Source organism: Gobio gobio (assembly GCF_949357685.1).
Source record: "Gobio gobio genome assembly, chromosome: 5".
NCBI lineage: Eukaryota > Metazoa > Chordata > Actinopteri > Cypriniformes > Gobionidae > Gobio > Gobio gobio.
Window position 1 is genome coordinate 2,152,907 of NC_137101.1, and position 22,500 is coordinate 2,175,406.

At 40.4% G+C, this 22,500-nt stretch overlaps 1 protein-coding gene across 1 annotated transcript in view; it reads right to left on the bottom strand.

Moving 5' to 3' along the window:
* The window catches only part of upf2 (UPF2 regulator of nonsense mediated mRNA decay), a 53,446-nt gene that overhangs the window by 30,240 nt on the left and 706 nt on the right, over positions 1-22,500 (bottom strand). Inside the window, exons 2-9 of the mRNA XM_079817007.1 lie at positions 18,588-18,941; positions 15,598-16,377; positions 12,328-12,488; positions 12,066-12,242; positions 10,546-10,686; positions 8,723-8,826; positions 2,441-2,526; positions 2,240-2,348 (exon numbers count right to left, since the gene is read on the bottom strand). Coding sequence (XP_079673133.1) covers positions 2,240-2,348; positions 2,441-2,526; positions 8,723-8,826; positions 10,546-10,686; positions 12,066-12,242; positions 12,328-12,488; positions 15,598-16,377; positions 18,588-18,941 — 1,912 coding nt within the window. The remainder of the gene's footprint in view (positions 1-2,239; positions 2,349-2,440; positions 2,527-8,722; positions 8,827-10,545; positions 10,687-12,065; positions 12,243-12,327; positions 12,489-15,597; positions 16,378-18,587; positions 18,942-22,500) is intronic.

Below are 22,500 nucleotides of genomic sequence, written 5' to 3' on the forward strand. Positions count from 1 at the left end.
TATTTTTTAAACACGATATGGATTTTGACATATCGTATATATCGATATATTGTTTATATTTAATTCTGATTCCGCCACTTTGCTTGTTTGCCTTCTCTGTGCTTTCCTCGCCCCCCGCCTCCTTGCTTTTGTTCCCCCTCCCCTCGCGTGTTGTCATGGCGGCGTCCGCAACCAGCTCGGAGGCTACAGAACTCGTCTTAAAAACAACTGGCTCCATTATATGGAGATACTTCGGTTTTAAGGCGTCGGACGAACAGCAGACAGATGTCTACTGCCATGAATGCCGACAGTTGGTTCTCAAACACTTGATACAGTTTACCTAGGCAGCATTAACAGTTACTTTGCGAGACAAGAACTCCCGCGACTGTAACGTTACACTACGGAGAGAGAACGGCTTGCTTGCTGGAGAAGGTTACTTACTATGCCCTTGATTTGAGTTGTTTTATTTTTGAATGAAAATTCATTATTTGCATGCGTTTTAAAGCCTTGCGCGCAGGGCACCATGCGCTTTCCCGAGCGCGCGCACTAAAAGCCTGTCAAACAAGTGATTACTGGACTAAATCTTACTGCGCTAATACTGTCAAATACACACAAGGTTAACATAAACACAGTCGGTTATGTCTAAAGTGAAAGTAAAATCGGCGTGTGTCTTAGATGCGTGAAAGTCTTAAATTGACAGCAGGGCAGCCGAGTGAACACGCTGCCGCTTGTCCTTAAAGGGACAGTTCACTCTAAAATGATGTCATTATTTACTCACTCTAATGTTGTTCCAAACCTTTATTAATTTCTTCTGTTGAACACAGACAGCTGATGGTAGCGATTGACATTCATATTATTTCCTACAATGGGGACCAGCAACTGCTTGGTTTCCAATATTCTTGGAACATACAATATACAGAAGAAAGAACTTTATTCAGGTTTAAAACAACTTGAGTGCGAGTAATCAATGACAGATTTTTCATTTTTGAGTGAACTATTCCTTTAGTGGTTAATAAAATAACAAAAGACAAAGACAAAATCACTCACGGCTCTTGACTGAAAAACTAATACAGTAGCTTTAATAAGAATCAATGTATATTTTATAGGGAAGTCTATGTAGTGTTTTATTTTTACATTTATTAATTCAATTTCATACTTAAATGCTGCTGTACAGCTCTGAGCTGCCAGTGTAAATCTTTATAAATATATATTTATTTTATATTATACAGTACACTAGGAATGTGTACAAGGTTTTTTAAAAGTAAAGTTTTAAGTTTAAGTAAGGTTTTTCAAGTCTTTTAAGTAAAATAAAGAAAGAGTATTGCAATAAAAAAAATCGTATTTTTTCCTCCTTAAGCCCTTGCTGTTCGGCTAAGAATAGAATAGAAAAAATCTGATGCGACTAGCCATCAGAACCGAACCGAACCGAAAACCGTGGTAAAAAAAACGAGATATGTATTGAACTGTGGACTTACTGTATTGTTGCATACCTACTTTGTTCCTACATGAACTGCCTACCTCTTTGCACTTCAATAAAAAAAAACACTTTGTGGTATTTGGCATATTTGTTTTTGCAGTAGTTTTTGGGGGGTTATTTTTCCTGTAAAGATATCGAGATATATATCGTATATCGAGATATAGCAAAATATATCGAGATATATTTTTTGCTCCATATCGCCCAGCCCTATTTTACTGTCACTTCAGCAGCTCCAGGCACGTGAACAAAAGCGCCAATCTCATTGGTCGGACAGTTTTTTACGCTCCGCGTCAAAATAAAAAAACGAACCCGAGGCGTTTTTTTAAAAATGACGCTTTTACGCCTGGCGTTTTGCGCGTCGGTGTGAACACTCACATTGGCGCCCATTGTTTAGTCCCGAGGCGTTAAACGCGTGCGAAAATCGTCCCGGTGTGAACAGGCCTTGATGGGTAGGTTTAGGGATAGGAGTGTTGTGTGTGTGTGTGTGTGTGTGTGTGTGTGTGTGTGTGTGTGTGTGTGTGTGTGTGTGTGTGTGTGTGTGTGTGTGTGTGTGTGTGTGTGATGGGTAGGTTTAGAGGTATTTTAACACATCCTGCTTCTAAAATACAACTTTGGCCAAAGTTCGAGTGTGTGTTGCTAGTGGAGAAGGCAATGCATTGTGACTATTCCAGGATGCGGCCCATGTCGGCTATAGTGGTGCATTTTCTAAACTATGATAAAGTTGAAGGCGTCTGAATGCATTGAGGTTTGACTGTATGTGTGATTTATGAGAAACACACTCACGTGAAACCTGAAATCTCCTTTGAGCATGGAGCAGAGGTCCTCCGCCACATCAGACATGCAGGGGTGCAGCGTGGCCACCAGGCGGGCGTAGAACGGCAGCAGATCCAGCCTGAGACACAAACACACAATCACTGAACACTCCAGCTTCAGCTCCACCTAGTGTCCACAGGTGAGCGGAGGCGGGTGTAGCAGCAAACGCACCTCTGTCTGGGCACTGTGAAGAGAGCGCGAACCAGCTTCCTGCGATTGGACTTGGTGTTCATGTTCATGCAGAAGTCCATAGCCGCCTGAACACATGTTTGAACACACAACACTGAGAGGAACTGTATGATCAAACACTGCTACTGTTAACTACAACTACTAAAATGGCAACTGAAATGAAAATGAAAATGTGAAAATATAAGCTAAATAACACTGGCTATTATCAAGCACTGTATTATGTGTGTATATTGAGCTGCTTAGATGTGTGTGTGTGTGTGTGTGTGTGTGTGTGTGTGTGTGTGTGTGTGTGTGTGTGTGTGTGTGTGTGTGTGTGTGTGTGTGTGTGTGTGTGTGTGTGTGTGTGTGTGTGTGTGTGTGATTTATGAGGACACAAATTTGTATAATGACACCGGTATTACGACGTAATCATATGTTTCATATGTCCTCATATTTAAAATAGCTTTAAAAACATACTAAACAATGTTTTATTAAAAATGAAATGTGTGTGTGTGATGGGTAGGTTTAGTGTTAGTGATAGTGTGTGTGTTGTGGTGGGGTGCGTGTGTGTGTGTGATGGGTAGGTTTAGGGTTAGAGTGTGTGTGTGCGTGTATGTGTGTGTGATGGGTAGGTTTAGGGGTAGTGTGTGTGTGTGTGTATGTGTGTGTGATGGGTAGGTTTAGGGGTAGTGTGTGTGTGTGTGTGTGTGTGTGTGTGTGTGATAGGTAGGTTTAGGGGTAGTGTGTGTGTGTGTGTGTGTGTGATGGGTAGGTTTAGGGGTAGTGTGTGTATGTGTGTGTGATGGGTAGGTTTAGGTGTGTGTGTGTGTGTGTGTGTGTGTGTGTGATGGGTAGGTTTAGGGGTAGTGTGTGTGTGTGTGTGTGTGTGTGTGTGTGTGTGTGTGTGTGTGTGAGATGGGTAGGTTTAGGGGTAGTGTGTGTGTGTGTGTATGTGTGTGTGATGGGTAGGTTTAGGTGTGTGTGTGTGTGTGTGTGTGTGTGTGTGTGTGTGTGTGTGTGTGTGTGATGGGTAGGTTTAGGGGTAGTGTGTGTGTGTGTGTGTGTGTGTGTGTGTGTGTGTGTGTGTGTGTGATGGGTAGGTTTAGGGGTAGCGTGTGTGTGTGTGTGTGTGTGTGTGTGTGTGTGTGTGTGTGTGATGGGTAGGTTTAGGGGTAGCGTGTGTGTGTGATGGGTAGGTTTAGGGGTAGTGTGTGTGTGTGTGTGTGTGTGATGGGTAGGTTTAGGGGTAGCGTGTGTGTGTGTGTGTGTGTGATGGGTAGGTTTAGGGGTAGCGTGTGTGTGATGGGTAGGTTTAGGGGTAGTGTGTGTGTGTGTGTGTGTGTGATGGGTAGGTTTAGGGGTACTGTGTGTGTGTGTGTGTGTGTGTGTGTGTGTGTGTGTGTGTGTGTGTGTGTGTGTGTGTGTGTGTGTGATGGGTAGGTTTAGGGGTAGTGTGTTTGTGTGTGTGTGTGTTTGTGTGTGTGTGTGATGGGTAGGTTTAGGGGTAGTTGTGTGTGTGTGTGTGTGTGTGTGTGTGTGTGTGTGTGTGTGTGTGTGTGTGTGTGTGTGTGTGTGTGTGTGTGTGTGTGTGTGATGGGTAGGTTTAGGGGCAGGGGCAGTGTGTGTGTGTGTGTGTGTGTGTGTGTGTGTGTGTGTGATGGGTAGGTTTAGGGGCAGGGGCAGTGTGTGTGTGTGTGTGTGTGTGTGTGTGTGTGTGTGTGTGTGTGTGTGTGTGTGATGGGTAGGTTTAGGGGCAGGGGCAGTGTGTGTGTGTGTGTGTGTGTGTGATGGGTAGGTTTAGGGGTAGTTTGTGTGTGTGTGTGTGTGTGTGTGTGTGTGTGTGTGTGTGTGTGTGTGTGTGTGTGTGTGTGTGTGTGTGTGTGATGGGTAGGTTTAGGGGCAGGGGCAGTGTGTGTGTGTGTGTGTGTGTGTGTGTGTGTGTGTGTGTGTGTGTGATGGGTAGGTTTAGGGGCAGGGGCAGTGTGTGTGTGTGTGTGTGTGTGTGTGTGTGTGTGTGTGTGTGTGTGTGTGATGGGTAGGTTTAGGGGCAGGGGCAGTGTGTGTGTGTGTGTGTGTGTGTGTGTGTGTGTGATGGGTAGGTTTAGGGGCAGTGTGTGTGTGTGTGTGTGTGTGTGTGTGTGATGGGTAGGTTTAGGGGCAGGGGCAGGGGCAGTGTGTGTGTGTGTGTGTGTGTGTGTGTGTGTGTGTGTGTGTGTGTGTGTGTGTGTGTGTGTGTGTGTGTGTGTGTGTGTGTGTGTGTGTGTGTGTGTGTGTGTGTGTGATGGGTCGGTTTAGGGTCAGTGTAAGTGGATAGAAAATACGGTTTGTACGGTATAAAAACCATTACGCCTATGGAATGTCCTCACATTTCACAAAAACAAACATGTGTGTGTGTGTGTGTGTGTGTGTGTGTAGTGTAGGGGGACAGAATGTACAGTTTGTACAGTATAAAAACCATCACGCCTATGGAATGTCCTCACTTAGATAGCAAAACAAACCTCTGTGTGTGTGTGTGTGTGTGTGTGTGTGTGTGTGTGTGTGTGTGTGTGTGTGTGTGTGTGTGTGTGTGTGTGTGTGTGTGTGTGTGTGTGTGTGTGTGTGTGTGTGTGTGTGTGTGTGTGTGTGTGTGTGTGTGTGTGTCTTCCATCAGGTCAATGACATTTGTGCAAGTGTGTTCTGTGTGTGTTTGTACTCTTTACTAGGGTTGCAACGGGGCGGAAACTTTCCACAAGAACTTAATCTGGGGGATTTTGGAAATATTCCAATTTGGAAACTTAAAAGTGAATTAAAGCTGCACTATGTAACTTTTCCGTCCGCTAGAGGTCGCCTGTTCAAAACAAAGGTGTAGTTTGATGATGTCCCGTTTGAGCGCAGACTCTTGGGACATGTGGTCTTCACCTCAGCCGGTGGGAAAGAATCGGGATAGGACTCGGGCAGAAATCATGTTGATGTGATTATTAACGTTACTGTAGTGAAGCAGAAGCAGGAGCGAGTGTTGAGGAGCTGAGGAACCGCTGGAGCGATTGTTCATAAGATGGACGCAACACACGCCTCGCGAGCAGCGGGACTTTTATTATGCCACAGTCGCCACTTCCTCTCCTCCGCTCATGAGTGTGAGGTAACGCAGCTCTGCTGATCATATTACACACATCTGAGTGTGTTGATGATGGGATGGCGTTACTCTGTGTGTTCTCTCAGCCGCTGCTATGACACTCGTTCACACTGCAGTGAGAGTAAAGCACTTCTGCAGAATAAAACTGCAAACTAACGCGGATATGATGTCATCGACAGGCCACGCCCTCACACCGCCGGTTCCTCAGGTAAAATAGCATCTCACAATTTACAAATAGTTGGAAACATTTGAGATATTGTAAGTACTGAACTAGGCATGTGCCGGTATCAAATTTTCAGGTTGCGATTAATTGCTGAAGCTTTTATCGCGGTATACGGTATTATCACAATATTTAAAAAAAAAGTTGCAAAAAAAGTGTTGTCATACTATAACAGGTTTAAAAACTTTCTTATAACAAAAGAACCAAACATTTAAATACAATAAAGCAATACACAAAAATGTATAAAGTAAACAAATATTTGAAACAGATTAAAGTGCTAAAGAATTATAAAGAACAATAGTGAACACTTTACAATAATGTCTCGCCAGTTAATGCATTAACATTAACAAAGAGCAACATAGCTACATTTTTACAAACGTTATTCTTCTTTGATAAAGTTAGTTTAAAAAAGCAACTGTTAGTGTAAGCTCAGGTCCATTAAATAATACAGTTACAACTTTTGATTTTAATAATGTGTTATTAAATGCTGAAATGTACATTTAACTAAGATTAATACATGCTTTAGAAGTATTTTTCATTGTCAGTTTGCTAATGAATGAACTAATGTTAAATAATGGAGCCTTATTGTAAAGTGTGTGATTGAACAACAGTCAGAACATATTCAAACAATATCTAGGGCATGTCATTTAAAACTTTAAAAAAAAAATTAAGTTTGAAAACGACTTTAAGTCTTTAAGTATTAGGTTATGTGATGACGATGACCGGATTATGGTTACTATATTTCTGCTGTTCCATCAGCGCCCTCTGCTGTCTGAAAGTGAATGTGCACTTCAGTGTGTCTTCACTTGTTCCGCCATGTGCTCGGCTCATGAACGGTCTGCTAACATCAGTGTGTGTTCCTCTTTGACGTGTTGTTCATTTTAAACAGTTGATGGTAAAGTATTCTTAATATGCATTCTAAAAATCGGAATAATTCGTAATAAATAATTATTCACGGTATTTTGAAGCGCCCACGATAACAATATTGTGCATGTTCATTATTGCGGTATATCGTATTACCGGCACATGTCTATACTGAACTGAACTAAATATATAACACTGGCCTAGTGGTGTTCGGATATTTTACTGCAAAAATGTTACATAGTGCACCTTTAATTGGAAATTTGCATATTTATATATTTTCCAATTATTTAAGTAAATGTACAATTAATATATTATTATTGCAGCAATTGTTATTTATTTCAGTGTCACATGATCCTTCAGAAATCATTCTAATATTATAGGCTGCAGAGGTGGAAAGTAACGAAAGCGTTACTGTAATTGAGTAGTTTTTCTGCGTACTTCTACTTTTTTAAGTAGTTTTAAAAATCTGTAATTTTACTTTTACTTAAGTATGTTTTTTTTGAAGTATTGTACTTCGCTACATTTTAAACCACATCCGTTACTGAGTAAAAATAAATAATACAAAGGGGGGAAAAACGCGATCCGGAAACGACTGCATTGAATTGAAGGCGGGAGAACGAACGCAAATTCACAAAAAGATGGAGACGGACGTAAGTCAGACCCAGCTGAAAGCGAAACGCTGTCATGAACCCCTGGATAGTATGGAAAAGCTTTGGATATAGACAAAAAATAGCCGGGTGTTGTCCTGGAGGATATCAAATTAGCAAAAAAAATGTTGATGCACAGGAGGAAACACATAGAACATGTTTGGGAACATCATCCCTCTGTGCGGATAAAGGTACGTTTATAACTTAAGGCCGAATGTTTTCTGTGATGCAGAGGGAATCCCGGAATTACAGTATAACGCAGATGTCACGTCAAACTGATGGATGAATGAATACATCGACAGTAGAGCTGTACAATAAATCAAATCACGACATGGTCTGTGAATATTAAAGCTCAAAACACTGCTATATGAATATATGATCTGCTTCTTCTGTCTCTGTGTGAATGAGCAGCGCCGTTTTGTCTACTAGCCTACATAGGTAGCCTACGCGATGCTCATGGTGTTTAACGTCTCAAAAAACATATTTGGGCACTAACATTTCCAGAGCTGATCTGAGACCCCCTAATGAACATGTTCATCATTTTATTTGATTAAAAGCCATTATCAAATACACTCTGAAACAGATCTTCCCTGAAATAGGTCCTCGCTAAAACCCGTCAAAATAAACGGTTTAACTAGATGAAATTGTGACAGAAATCTATTACTATTGTAGGCCTATAGAACACTTGTCAAAATAATAATAATAATAACTAACAACAATAATAATATTACATAATTTAAACATTATTTAAGAATATATTTTTAAATCCATGGTTTAATTTAGTAAAACAGAAGCGCTTTGCCCAAAAATGTAAAGGATAAGTATTTGATTACCACCATTTTGGTAATGTATTTGTATTAAATCATAAAAAGAAACATTTCTTAGGACTCTATTATTCTTAAAGTTGTTCATCTAATTTATAATCATTTATTTAGTTCATTAGACATGTTTTATTGAAATTTAAAAAAAGTGGTTATAATAAAGCATTTGTTCAACCAAAAAAAAAGAAAGAAAAAGTTTTCATTAATTTAATGCCGTTTTAACTGGTGATAATAATAACCATAATTTAATAATACATTTTATTTATTAAATAATTAATACCGTGATGCTGTGAAAACTGTTTTTATGTCGTGAAAATCTCATTCTACCACAACCCAACACGGGAGAGTTAACCAACCCGCTGTTAAAAAAGTAACTCAGTAACTTTTACTCTGAGTACATTTTAAATGAACTACTTTTTACTTTTACTTGAGTCAATTTTTAGGCAAGTACTTTTACTTCTACTCAAGTAAAATTTAATTGAAGTAATAGTACTTTTACTTGAGTAGAATATTTTGTTACTCTTTCCACCTCTGATAGACTGTTATAGGCTAAACTGCAATTTTGCGAATTGCCCATTTATTCCCATGTATAAAAAAACCCCGGATTTTTCCGCTCTTTACCTTGTCGATCAGGTCTCTGTTGATGCAGTTTGGCAGCTGCTGGATAAAAGCGTCCACGATGAGTTTGAGATGAGAGCCGGTGCTGGCCTCCTCATCCTCCTGCTCTGTACACACACACACACACACACACACACAAACATGATCACACTACATTACATTCATCCATTTTATCCATTTTCCAATGGATACATTCATCCATTTTCAGCTTTTATGCTAATCGAATCGAATCATTCGATGATTCGAATCATGCAATGTATGATATATACATTTTCTCAGTTCATGCATTTACTGGAAATCAAACAGATTGAGCTACAGAAATGGCATGACGATTAAAGCGGAGATGGACTAATATAAAACACTGCGAGTGACACTATGAGCTGCACAGATGAATCATTTCAATAGACAAAAAATGCAAAATACAGATATTGGGCCCTATTTTAACCATCTGAGCACTTTTGCTAGTTTAATGACACACTAGGCTTATGGTCCAAAAGTGTCGTCCCTCGTCTCTTAATGAGTCATGGGTGTGTTTTGGGCGTAACGTGCTATAAACCAATCAGAGTCTCATCTCCCTTTCCCTTTAAAAGCCAATTGTGAATGGCAGATTCGCTATTTACATGTGAGCGGAAAGACTGAACGCTTCTCCAGCTCTTATTTTTAACATTTAGCATGTGTGTGTGCTGCTGCGTACGCATTTTGTGCACCCAGGGTTTCTGCAGGTTTCACCAAGTCAAATTTAAGACTTTTTAAGACCATTATGAATTAAATTTAAGACCTATATCACCTATATCATCAAGGAAATGCAGAATCACAAAATGACTCACAAAGCAAATTAATTTATTCAAATTGAACAAAGTATCAGTAAACTTGTACTTCCCCACAGCTCGATCCCACCAGAATTTCACAATATATATAAATATATATTTTTTGGGTGATTTGTTTGAGAAATATATTTTTTTTTTCATAATTAGGATGCCACATTTACCATATTATGTTAGATGCACAATAGTTAAACACGACAATAAAACAAACAAAACGCATAAATATTGTTTGGTATCTTACAAAAAAAAAAAAGGCTAGGCTTTAATAACACGATCGCTTATAGGGTGGGAAATATGACCAGAAATCTTACAAGTAGGCCTAAACCACAGCAATAAGCAACTGCTTAATAAGATCTCAAGTAATAAAGTAATCAAGTAAACAGTCAATAATAAAATAAAAACTTTAAATAGCTTAAGTACTGTTTCCCGGAATAAACACACACACACACACACACACACACAAAAGCGCTGCAAGAGCATTTCAATGAGCATTAGAGGTAGCGTTACATGGACGTAGGAAAATTAAGACCTGTTTAAAATTATTTAAGACCTAGAACTCAATACTTTAAGCTTTTTAAGGCCTAAAATGTAGATTTTGAAATTGAAGACTTTTTTAGACTTTTTAAGACCCCACGGAAACCCTGTGCACCTTCTACAGGCTTATATTACTAACACACCCTTTAGGTTTTGGATGTGCATTATTCAGTGTGTTTTACTTAGAAAGCAAATATGAGTATACAAAAAATATGAGAAAGAAATATTAATTCAATGCTTTTGCATTCTTATGTAAAACGCTGCATTTCAAGTTCTGAACATTCCTCGGGGGAAAGCAAAACTTTCACAAAAGAACGCAAAAGCATAGATTTTTTCCCCCTCCCATCTCATATTATTTCCATCACCATGTCCCTTTAGGGGCTCCGTAGTATGAGTGTGTGTGTGTGTGTGTGTGTGTGTGTGTGTGTGTGTGTGTGTGTGTGTGTGTGTGTGTGTGTGTGTGTGTACCTTGCTCATCCAGTATCTTTTTGGCCAGTTCTTCACTTTCGGTCTCGTCGGTTGCCAGATCCAGATCTATCGGGTCATCAGTGATGTCCAGCGCTTCCAACTCCATCTCCAACTCCTCGGTGCTGTTTGCCTCTCGTCCCTCTACACACACACACACACACACACACACACACACACACACACTTGTTGGGTTTTCATGTTTTATGAGGACTTTCCATAGGTGTAATGGTTTTTATACCGTACATACCGTATATTCTATCCCCTTACGCTGCCCCTGCCCCTAAACCTACCCATCACACACACACACACTGCCCCTAAACCTACCCATCACACACACACACACTGCCCCTAAACCTACCCATCACACACACACACACACACACACTGCCCCTAAACCTACCCATCACACACACACACACTGCCCCTAAACCTACCCATCACACACACACACACTGCCCCTAAACCTACCCATCACACACACACACACACACACACTGCCCCTAAACCTACCCATCACACACACACACACACACACTGCCCCTACCCCTAAACCTACCCATCACACACACACACTGCCCCTAAACCTACCATCACACACACACACACACACACACACACACTGCCCCTACCCCTAAACCTACCCATCACACACACACACACACACTGCCCCTACCCCTAAACCTACCCATCACACACACACACACACACACACACACACACACACACACACACACACACTGCCCCTACCCCTAAACCTACCCATCACACACACACACACACTGCCCCTACCCCTAAACCTACCCATCACACACACACACACACACACACACACACTGCCCCTACCCCTAAACCTACCATCACACACACACACACACACTGCCCCTACCCCTACACACTGCCCCTAAAACCTACCATCACACACACACACACACACACACACACTTATATAGTGATGACGATTTCAAAACACGGCATCATGAAGCTTCGAAGCGTTATGAATCAGTGAGTCGATTCATGATTCGGATGGCGTGTCAAACCGCCAAACTGCTGAATTGACTCACTGATTCATAACGCTTCGAAGCTTCATGAGGCCGTGTTTTGAAATCGTCATCACTATGTAAGTCGTTATTTAAGGTTTTTTTGCGCACAAAAACTATTCTCGTCACTCCATAAAGTTATTGTAGAGCCGCTGTAGTGAGATGGACTTTGTAACTTTAGTCTTTAGTGTCTTTTAAGGGTCTTGAGAGTGAACCGTGCATTGAGCCAATGGAGGCCTTTCAGAGCATCAGATTTACACTAAAATATCTTCATTTGTGTCTGAAGATGAACGGAGGTCTGACGGGTGTCAAACGACATGAGGGTGAGGAATTAATGACAGAATTTTCATTTTTGGGTGAACTAACCCTATAATTATTATAATGAGGAATATTGTGACGTGTTGGTTCCCCTCAAGACTACATTGTAGTTCAGAAACACTGACACTGACATAGAGAAGAACTCCGAGCTTGTTCATTGAGTACCTTTGCCGCTCTGGCTGCTCTTCTCGTTGTCCTTGAAGAGAATGGCCGGCACAAACGCCTTCAGATCCACCATGTTCTCGTAGAAGTTGCGAGCATCCTCGTCCTCCCAGATGCCGCCCTCCAGATCGTACTCTCCTGGTTTCCCCGGAGTAAAGATATCGATGCCCGGGCCGTGTTCTGCCACACAAAACAACAAATCATGCGCGTGCCAAGACTAAATCTGCGCACAGATTGACAGGCGTCGCCGTGCTGGCGGTCGTACCTTCCTGGACGGTTTTGTCCTGAGGAAGTTCAGGCATGTTCTCGTCCAGCAGGTCGGCCAGAGTTTGGGTGTTTGCCAGCAGCTTCTGATAAGAGGTGGCGAACTCCTCGTACTGCTTATGCCGGTCCTCGCTGAGCTCTCCTTTGGAGTGCAGGATACGCCTACAGAGAGACACAAAGCACAACAAAACTCCATCTATCAACTCAGGTGACTAAAATATGACCAGGGGCCTCATTTATAAAACTTTGCGTAGGATTTGCGTCAGAAGTGGCGTACGGATGAAACATAGGCGTGCGTACGCACACTAGGCTTGCTACGATAGTCAGTGTTGCCGGTGTTACCGGTGTCCAGACTCAACACCGGTTACATCACTTGCCCACCGTGGCACCGCCCACCGATTTTTTTATAGTAATAAAATAATTTAGTTCAGTTAGAGAACAGACAATACAAATAAAAACTGAACGTATCTGCTTAATAAAGCAGGATCCGACCGTGAGTCTCGGCAGCGGCAGGAGTCATTCTTCAGATTTAAGAGTGAGGAGCTGACTGAGATGATCGCGGAAGATTTGGTTTCAAAGCGAAACGTAAAAGCGCCTATTTAAGGGAGTGTCATTTGTTTTGTTGTTGTGTTTTTCATTAAAAATAATAGTGAACCCTAATGAACCCACAATTCAAGCCACCCGCAGCCGAATTGGTGTTAATTCAAAACCGAAAGTAAAATGTGCACGGCCGCACAGAGCGCGCATTGTTTACTTTCGCCTGGCTCCGCAGTGCAAGCCTCCGCGCTACGCTGACTGCGCGCATTTATTTTTGCCGCGCGCACCGAGTATAAACAAGGCTTTACGGATGAACTGTTATGGCGTGCATCTCAATCATAGACTGATCAATGCTTGATCAGTGCCCTGACTACTGAACTAGGGAACTGATTGAGACGCACCCATGGCTTCACAGAGCGCGCATTTACAGACGAGCTGTCATTCACGGTGTGCGCGCACTGGCGCGTTTTCAATCCAGAGAAGTGATCGTTGGCGAGATGGAAAAGAGGAGAACAATTTTTGTTTGGAGGGCACTACTAATGCCAAAAAGGCTCTTGAGTGGCAAAAGGTTTCAGACACCGTAAATGCTGTCGCCTCACAACCTCAGACCATGGCCGAAATAAAAAAGAAATGGTCGGACATCAAAGTCGAGGCAAAAAAGCGTCTAACTTACAAAAAGTGCATTTCTTTGTGATTTTAAAATACTTGAAGGAAACAGTTCACTTTCAGCAGTTATTGATGTCTGTGGGGCAGATTTATGTTTGTTGTACATCAGATACATTAACACAGTTGTAGACCTACATTACATTTATTTTGATGCATTAATGAGAGTGATTGTGTGTGTGAATTACTCATACCGTCTCTATTCATTATGAAGCTGTGGTTTGTAATTACTTCAAAGGTATTCAAATGTATGCCTATAACGGTTGAGTTGAGTTTCTAAGCTACTTTAGTGACTTTACTTTAGTCACAGGACGGCGTTGACACTGCGTTTCGGCGCAGCTCTCCGCGCGCGATCTTCACGCGAAAAGAGGTCTGGCTTCAGGGCGCGCGCTCGTTGTCAGAGACGCGACACGGCTCCGTGTCACAGAAAAAAGCTGAGCACTGAAAGGATAAGTTTTCCATATTGTTATTTTTGAAAAGTGCACAATTGCTTCAATGTTCAAACTGGCAAGGCTTTAAAAGCATTTACTTGACAAACTTTATGAAGACGAAAGTGAAAGCGTTCTGGCTTCGGGGCTTGCGCGCGCCGTGTGTGTGTGTGTGGCACTATAAGAACGGTAATCAACTTACATAAACTGTGTAAAACATGCAGTTACTATAGTGATTCTGGGCATCTAGAATCTAAACTAAATTCAAAATGTATCACGCGCTATGGTGTGCTTCCTGAACAATGAACAGCGGTCTGTGTGAATCAGATCCTGCACGTCATAGGAATTTAACGAGGCTTTGAGGTAGGGCTGTAACGATTTGACCAAAAATGAAAACCTCGATTAATTGAACATTTGACCTCGATTACGATTAATGAACGATTATTTAGCTTCTTTTTTTTTGCCCTCATAAGGTTTAAGTTCACTGATAAGGTTTGTACTGTAAATATTTTCTACTATTAAAGGTGGAATTTTTTTTTCTAATGAAAAAGTGCATTGTGATTTTAAAATACTTGAAGGAAACGGTTCACTTTCAGCAGTTATTGTCTATGGAGCAGATTTCTGTTTGTTGTACATCAGATACAGACAAATTAACACTGTAGGTCTACATTACATTTATTTGAATGCATTAATGAGAGAGTGATTGTGTGTGTGAATTACTCATACCGTCTCTATTCATTATGAAGCTGTGGTTTGTACTTACTTCAAAGGTATTGAAATGTATGCCTATAACGGTTGAGTTTCTAAGCTACTTTAGTGACTTTACTTTAGTCACAGCTTCTGTCTGAGTGTTCGTTTGTCAAAATATATCAGGCATTAGTTCAACATTATACACATCTGATGGTCGAAACTCGCTTTAATGTTCAAACTGGCAGGGCTTAAACCACATACAAATGACAGCTCTGTGTGGACGCAGGTGAAAGATCTGCCTTCAGGGCGCGCGCGTTTTCAGAGACGCGACACGGCTCGGCTCTGTGTCACTGAAAAAAGCTGAGCACTGAACGGAGAAGTTTTCCGTATTGTTGTTTTTGAATAGTGCACAATCGCTTTAAATGTTGAAGCCTTTAAACGCATTTACTTGACAAACTTTATGAGCACGAAAGTGAAAGCGGCTTCGGGGCTTGCGCGCGCCGTCTGTGTGTGTGTTAGCGCATAGGCTATAAGAACGGCGATTAACTGACCTGTATAAACTGTGTAAAACATGCAGCTACTATAGTGATTCTGGGCATCTATAAACACAGATAACCGCTCCTGCATCTCTGTGTGCCTGCAAACTGCACTTGATGTGACTGACGGGGCGGAGTCACGTGAAAACCGAAATAACCGTCGGTTAGAGGTTCTGAATGTCGGTTTCGGTTATTTTTCGATTAATCGTACAGCCCTACTTCGAGGCAGAATTTTTGCCTCGAGGAATTTTTGTAATCGAGTTAATCGAGTAACTCGAGGAATCGTTTCAGCCCTATATATTATGTAAACACAAACTTTTATTTTGGATGCGATTAATCGCGATTCATCTTTTGACAGCCCTAAAAAATAGGTGACAAAATGAACACTAGACCGAACCTGTTCTGACCAAAACGAACCTGTTCTGTCTCTCGATGTTCTGCAGTTCTCGGTGGTCTTTCTTCAGGTGTTTGGTGAGCGAGGTGAAATACTCCCTCAGCAGATTCTGGAACGGCTGCTGTTTCTCCGCGTTGATGATCTGGCTGGGCGGGAAGGTCAAGCCGAACTTCTCCACCGCGTTCTTGACCTTCCGCGGCACCAGCCCGGCGATATCGTCCCCGCAGTGCTTGCAGAAGCTGATGATGACGGACACGTGTGTGTGTGTCTCCCGGTCGGCCCCGATGATGTTCTTCAGCTGCTCGTAGATCAGCGAAAGCCCCTCTTTATCGGTGAACAGGCCCACGATGGTGAGCTCTGCGATGAAGCGCAGGTCGGTGCGCAGCTTGCTCACGTTGGGCGCCTTCTCCTCCTTCCGGGCCTCGAAGTGCCTCTTCCAGGCGGCCAGAAGCAGCGGCGCGAACTCGGTGTAGCGCTGGTGGAAGAGGGAGCAGAGATGCACGGCGCAGCCCACGTCGGAGATCTTCAGCTTGGCCTCCACCATGGAGCTCACGGCCTCCCCGATGTACTTGCTGAGGTTGAGCGAGTCGAAGTCCTGGGACAGCGAGGCGCGCTGCTGCTCCGTGAGCGTGCGCAGCTTCTTGACGAAGGCCGTGTTCTTCTTCAGGCTGGAGTCCAGGCGGCTGAAGAAGGCCTCCTCTGGACGCGTCTCCTGCGCGTGCTGGTTCTTCGCTCGCAGCTCCTTCCTGCCGTGGTGCCGCTCCCACGCCTCCTGCTGGAGCTGATCGGCCTCCTCCTTCTCCCTGATAACACACACACACACAACACACTGTAATCACACAGATAGAGGAGTTTTTGTCTTGTAAGATGCTGTTTAGCAAGCGTCGTGTTTTTCTCAAATATCTGCACGGTTGCAAACGTGATCGCTCTTTTTCATGAAGAACACTGTGGTTCTACATTCCTGAAGGAATCAGCGTTTTTGATTGAATCAATGATTCAGTGATTCATTCATAATGTCTTGCTGTGTGAGTGTGCTTGAGAGCGAGTGTGTGTGCTTGCAAGCGAGTGTGTGTGTGTGTGTGTGTGTGTGTGCTTGCAAGCGAGTGTGTGTGTGCTTGTGAGTGAGTGTGAGTGTGCTTGCGAGCGAGTGTGAGCTTGCGAGCGAGTGTGTGTGTGTGCTTGCAAGCGAGTGTGTGTGTCAGTGTGCTTGTGAGTGAGTGTGAGCTTGCGAGTGTGAGTGTGAGCTTGCGAGTGTGAGTGTGAGTGTGAGCTTGCAAGCGAGTGTGTGTGTCAGTGTGCTTGTGAGTGAGTGTGAGCTTGCGAGTGTGAGTGTGAGCTTGCGAGTGTGAGTGTGAGCTTGCGAGTGTGAGTGTGAGTGTGAGCTTGCAAGCGAGTGTGTGTGTCAGTGTGCTTGTGAGTGAGTGTGAGCTTGCGAGTGAGTGTGAGCTTGCAAGCGAGTGTGTGTGTCAGTGTGCTTGTGAGTGAGTGTGAGCTTGCGAGTGTGAGTGTGAGCTTGCGAGCGAGTGTGAGTGTGTGTGCTTGCGAGCGAGTGTGAGTGTCTATGTGTGTGTGAGTGTGTGCACAAGCGTGTCTGTGCTTGTGAGTGGGTGTGAGTGTGTGTGCTTGTGAGCGGGTGTGAGTGTGTGTGCTTGCGAGCGGGTGTGAGTGTGTGTGTCAGTGTGCTTGTGAGTGAGTGTGAGCTTGCGAGCGAGTGTGAGTGTGTGTGCTTGCGAGCGAGTGTGAGTGTCTATGTGTGTGTGAGTGTGTGCACAAGCGTGTCTGTGCTTGTGAGCGGGTGTAGTGTGTGTGCTTGCGAGCGGGTGTGAGTGTGTGTGCTTGCGAGCGGGTGTGAGTGTGTGCGCTTGCTAGCGGGTGTGAGTGTGTGCGCTTGCGAGCGGGTGTGAGTGTGTGTGCTTGTGAGCGGGTGTGAGTGTGTGTGCTTGCGAGCGGGTGTGAGTGTGTGTGCTTGCGAGCGTGAGTGTGTTTGCGAGCGTAAGTGTGTGTGTGTGTGTGTGTGTGCTTGCGAACGTGTGTGTGCTTGTGAGCGAGTGTGTGTGTGCTTACGAGCGTGAGTGTGTGTGCTTACGAGCGGGCGAGTGTGTGTGTGCTTGCGAGCGGGCGAGTGTGTGTGTGCTTGCGAGCGGGCGAGTGTGTGTGCTTGCGAGCGGGCGAGTGTGTGTGTGCTTGTGAGCGAGTGTGTGTGTGCTTACGAGTGTGAGTGTGTGTACTTGCGAGCGGGCGAGTGTGTGCTTGCGAGCGGGCGAGTGTGTGTGCTTGCGAGCGTGAGTGTGTGTGTGCTTGCGAGCGTGAGTGTGTGTGTGCTTGCGAGCGTGAGTGTGTGTGCTTGCGAGCGTGAGTGTGTGTGTGCTTGCGAGCGTAAGTGTGTGTGTGTGTGTGCTTGCGAGCGTGAGTGTGTGTGTGTGTGCTTGCGAGCGTGAGTGTGTGTGTGCTTGCGAGCGTGAGTGTGTGTGTGCTTGCGAGCGTGAGTGTGTGTGTGTGCTTGCGAGCGTGAGTGTGTGTGTGCTTGCGAGCGTGAGTGTGCTTGCGAGCGTGAGTGAGTGTGTGTGCTTGCGAGCGAGTGTGAGCTTGCGAGTGAGTGTGTGTGTGCGCTTGCGAGTGTGAGTGTGCTTGCGAGCGTGAGTGTGTGTGTGTGTGTGTGCTTGCGAGCGAGTGTGTGTGTCCTTGCGAACAAGTGTGTGTGTGTGTGTGTGTATGTGTGTGCTTGAAAGCGTAAATGTGTGTGTGTGCTTGCGAGCGAGTTTGTGTGTGTGTTCTTGCGAGTATGTGTGTGTGAGTGTTAACTTAAGCACACTACTTGACAGTTTGATGGCTTTTAGTAGCTCCTTCACTAGTGTGTGTTAGCTCTAAATGCTCCTGTCGTCTGTGTGTTCAGACTGAAGTGTCCTTTCTTAGAGCAGATGAAATAAGAGCGAGTTCATATCTCGGGCTGCTTGTGTTCAGTGAGCGTGTGCAGTAATGTTGAAAACTGAGGATCTGATGCCAGAACCCTTACTTGAGCTGCGCAGCCTCTTCCTCTTTCTGCCGCTTGGCTTCCTCCTCCAGCAGCTTCTTCTCCTGCTCCTCCTGCTGTCTCTTCTCCTCCTCCTCTTTCTTCCTCTGCTCCTCCTCTGCTTTCTGCTTCTCCTCCTCCTTCTTCTTGCGCTCCTTCTCCTCCTTCTTCCTCTTCTCCTCCTCAGCCCGTCTCTTCTTCTCGTCGGCCGTCTTGCCTCCGTCCTTCTTCCCGCTCATCTTGCTCTCGTCTTTGCTCTTCTCTCTGGATGTGGCGTCTCTGTCCTTGTTGCTGAAGGAGCCGGTCTCTCTCTCCTCCATGTTGACGGACTTCTTGCGTTCAGCAGGCATGCTGCTCCTGCAGAACATCACACGCTTCACATTAAACCATGATTACACAAGTCAAGAGCACTGGAATACTGCACCGTACTGTTTTTAATCCTATTTTGCATTTGACAAAAATATGTGTATTTATGGGGGGGGGCAATCTTAGTAACATTTTGCACTGAAAAATATTATACTGTATACAGCACAGTTTTTTGTTTTAAAAAAAATATTTTGCACTTTCAATCTCATTTTAAAATAAAAAATATTATATTTCATACAGCATCATGATTTAAAAACACTTATAATCTAATGTTGCATACTGTTTTAAAAAATATATATTTTGCACTTTTAATACGCTTTTGCATATTGCATACGGTGTTTCTAAAATATATATTTTGCACTTTTAACCCAATTTTAAAATGAAAAATATTATAATGCATAGGCCATTGTGTTTTTAAAAATATTTTTTGCACTTTTAATCTAATCTAAAAATGACAAATATTATGATGCATACGGCATAATTTTTTTAAACATATGTTGCACATGTAATCAAATTTTGCATATTGTATACTGTTTTTAAAAACAACATTTTGCACTTTCAATCTTATTTTAAAATAAGAAATATTATAATTCATACAGCATCATGATTTAAAAACAATATTTTGCACTTTTAATACAATTTTAAAATTAAAATTATAAATCATATGGCATTATTTTTTTTTACATATTTTACACTTTTAACACAATTTTAAAATTAAAAATATTATAATTCATATGGCATCATGTTTTAAAAAACAATATTTTGCACTTTTAATACAATTTATAAATTAAAAATATTATATTTCATACAGCATCATGATTTAAAAACACTTATAATCTAATGTTGCATACTGTTTTAAAAAATATATATTTTGCACTTTTAATACGCTTTTGCATATTGCATACTGTGTTTCTAAAATATACATTTTGCACTTTTAACCCAATTTTAAAATTTTAAATATTATAATGCATAGGCCATTGTGTTTTTAAAAATATTTTTTGCACTTTTAATCTAATCTAAAAATGAAAAATATTATAATGCATACGGCATAATTTTCTTAAACATATGTTGCACATGTAATCAAATTTTGCATATTGCATTCTGTTTTTAAAAACAATATTTTGCACTTTCAATCTCATTTTAAAATAAAAAATATTATAATTCATACAGCATCATGATTTAAAAACACGTATAATATAATGTTGCATAGAGCATACTGTTTTAAAAAATATATATTTTGCACTTTTAATACGCTTTTGCATATTGCATACTGTGTTTCTAAAATATATATTTTGCACTTTTAACCCAATTTTAAAATTAAAAATATTATAATGCATAGGCCATTGTGTTTTTAAAAATAGTTTTTGCACTTTTAATCTAATCTAAAAATGAAAAATATTATAATGCATACGGCATAATTTTTTTAAACATATGGTGCACATGTAATCAAATTTTTAATATTGCATACTGTTTTTAAAAACAATATTTTGCACTTTCAATCTCATTTTAAAATAAAAAATATAATTCATACAGCATCATGATTTAAAAACAATATTTTGCACTTTTAATACAATTTTAAAATTAAAATTATAAATCATATGGCATTATTTTTTTTTACATATTTTACACTTTTAACACAATTTTAAAATTAAAAATATTATAATTCATATGGCATCATGTTTTAAAAAACAATATTTTGCACTTTTAATACAATTTATAAATTAAAAATATTATAATTCATACAGCATCATGATTTAAAAACAATATCTTGCACTTATAATCAAATGTTGCATACTGCATAGTGCATACTGTTTCTAAAATATATATTTTGCACTTTTAACCCAATTTTAAAATTAAAAATTTTATAATGCATAGGCCATTGTGTTTTTAAAAATATCTTTTGCACTTTTACTCTAATCTAAAAATGACAAATATTATAATGCATACGGTATAATTTTTAAAAGCATATGTTGCACATGTAATCAAATTTTTAATATTGCATACTGTTTTTAAAAACAACATTTTGCACTTTCAATCTTATTGTAAAATAAGAAATATTATAATTCATAGGGCATCATGATTTAAAAACAATATTTTGCACTTGTAATACAATTTAGCATATTGCATACTGTATCTAAAATATATGTTTTGCACTTTTAACCCAATTTTAAAATTAAAAATATTATAATGCATATGGCATCATGTTTTAAAAAATATTTTGCACTTTAAATGTAATTTTGCATATTGTATAATGTTTTAAAAAAATATATTTTGCACTTTTAGCCCAATTTTAAAATTAAAAATATTATAATTCATCCGGCATAATTTTTAAACTATATTTTACACTTTTAATAAAATGTAGCATATTGCATACTGTTTTTAAAAACAATATTTTGCACTTTTTAATCAAATTTTATAATTAAAATTATAATGCATATGGCATCATGTTTTAAAACATATTTTGCACTTTAAATGCAATTTTGCATATTGTATACTGTTTTAAAAAATATGTATTTTGCACTTTTCATACAATTTTAAAATTAAAATTATAAATCATATGGCTTTTTTTTTTTTTACATATTTTGCACTTTTAACACAATTTTACAATTAAAAATATTATAATTCATATGGCATCATGTTTTAAAAACAATATTTTGCACTTTTAATACAATTTATAAATTAAAAATATTATAATTCATATGGCATAGTTTTTTAAAACATATTTTGCACTTTTAATCTAATTTTAAAATTTTAATTATTATAATTCATATGGCATCATGTTTTAAAAACAATATTTTGCACTTTTAATACAATTTTGCATATTGTATACTGTTTTTAAAAACAATATTTTGCACTTTCAATCTAATTTTAAAATGAAAAATATTATAATTCATACGGCATCATGATTTAAAAACAATATTTTTGGCACTTTCAACCCAATTTTAAAATTAAAAATATTATAATGCATAGGCCATCGTGTTTTTAAAAATATTTTTTGCACTTTTACTCTAATCTAAAAATGAAAAATATTATAATGCATACGGCATAATTTTTTTAAACATATTTTGCACATGTAATCAAATTTTGCATATTGCATACTGTTTTTAAAAACAATATTTTGCACTTTTAATACAACTTAGCATATTGTATACTGTTTCTAAAATATATGTTTTGCACTTTTAATCTAATCTAAAAACGAAAAATATTATAATTTATAAGGCATCATGCTTTAAAAAATATTTTGCACTTTTAATCTAATTTTGCATAATTATATAGAAAATATTTAACACTTTTAATTATTTTTTGCATTGAAAAATATTCTGTATATAGCACACTGGTGGTTTGGAAACAAATTTCGCACGTGTAATTTAATTTGTGCATTGAAAAATACATAAAGCACACTCTGTACTGATCTGCACGGTCACTACTGCATTATGGGATATGTCATCCCGTCTGTCTCCAGTGCTGTATTTCATACACAGAACATCTGCGTACAGTGCAGAAATACTGCCCTGGGTCAGGTGTAGCCACGCCTCCTCGGACACACCTG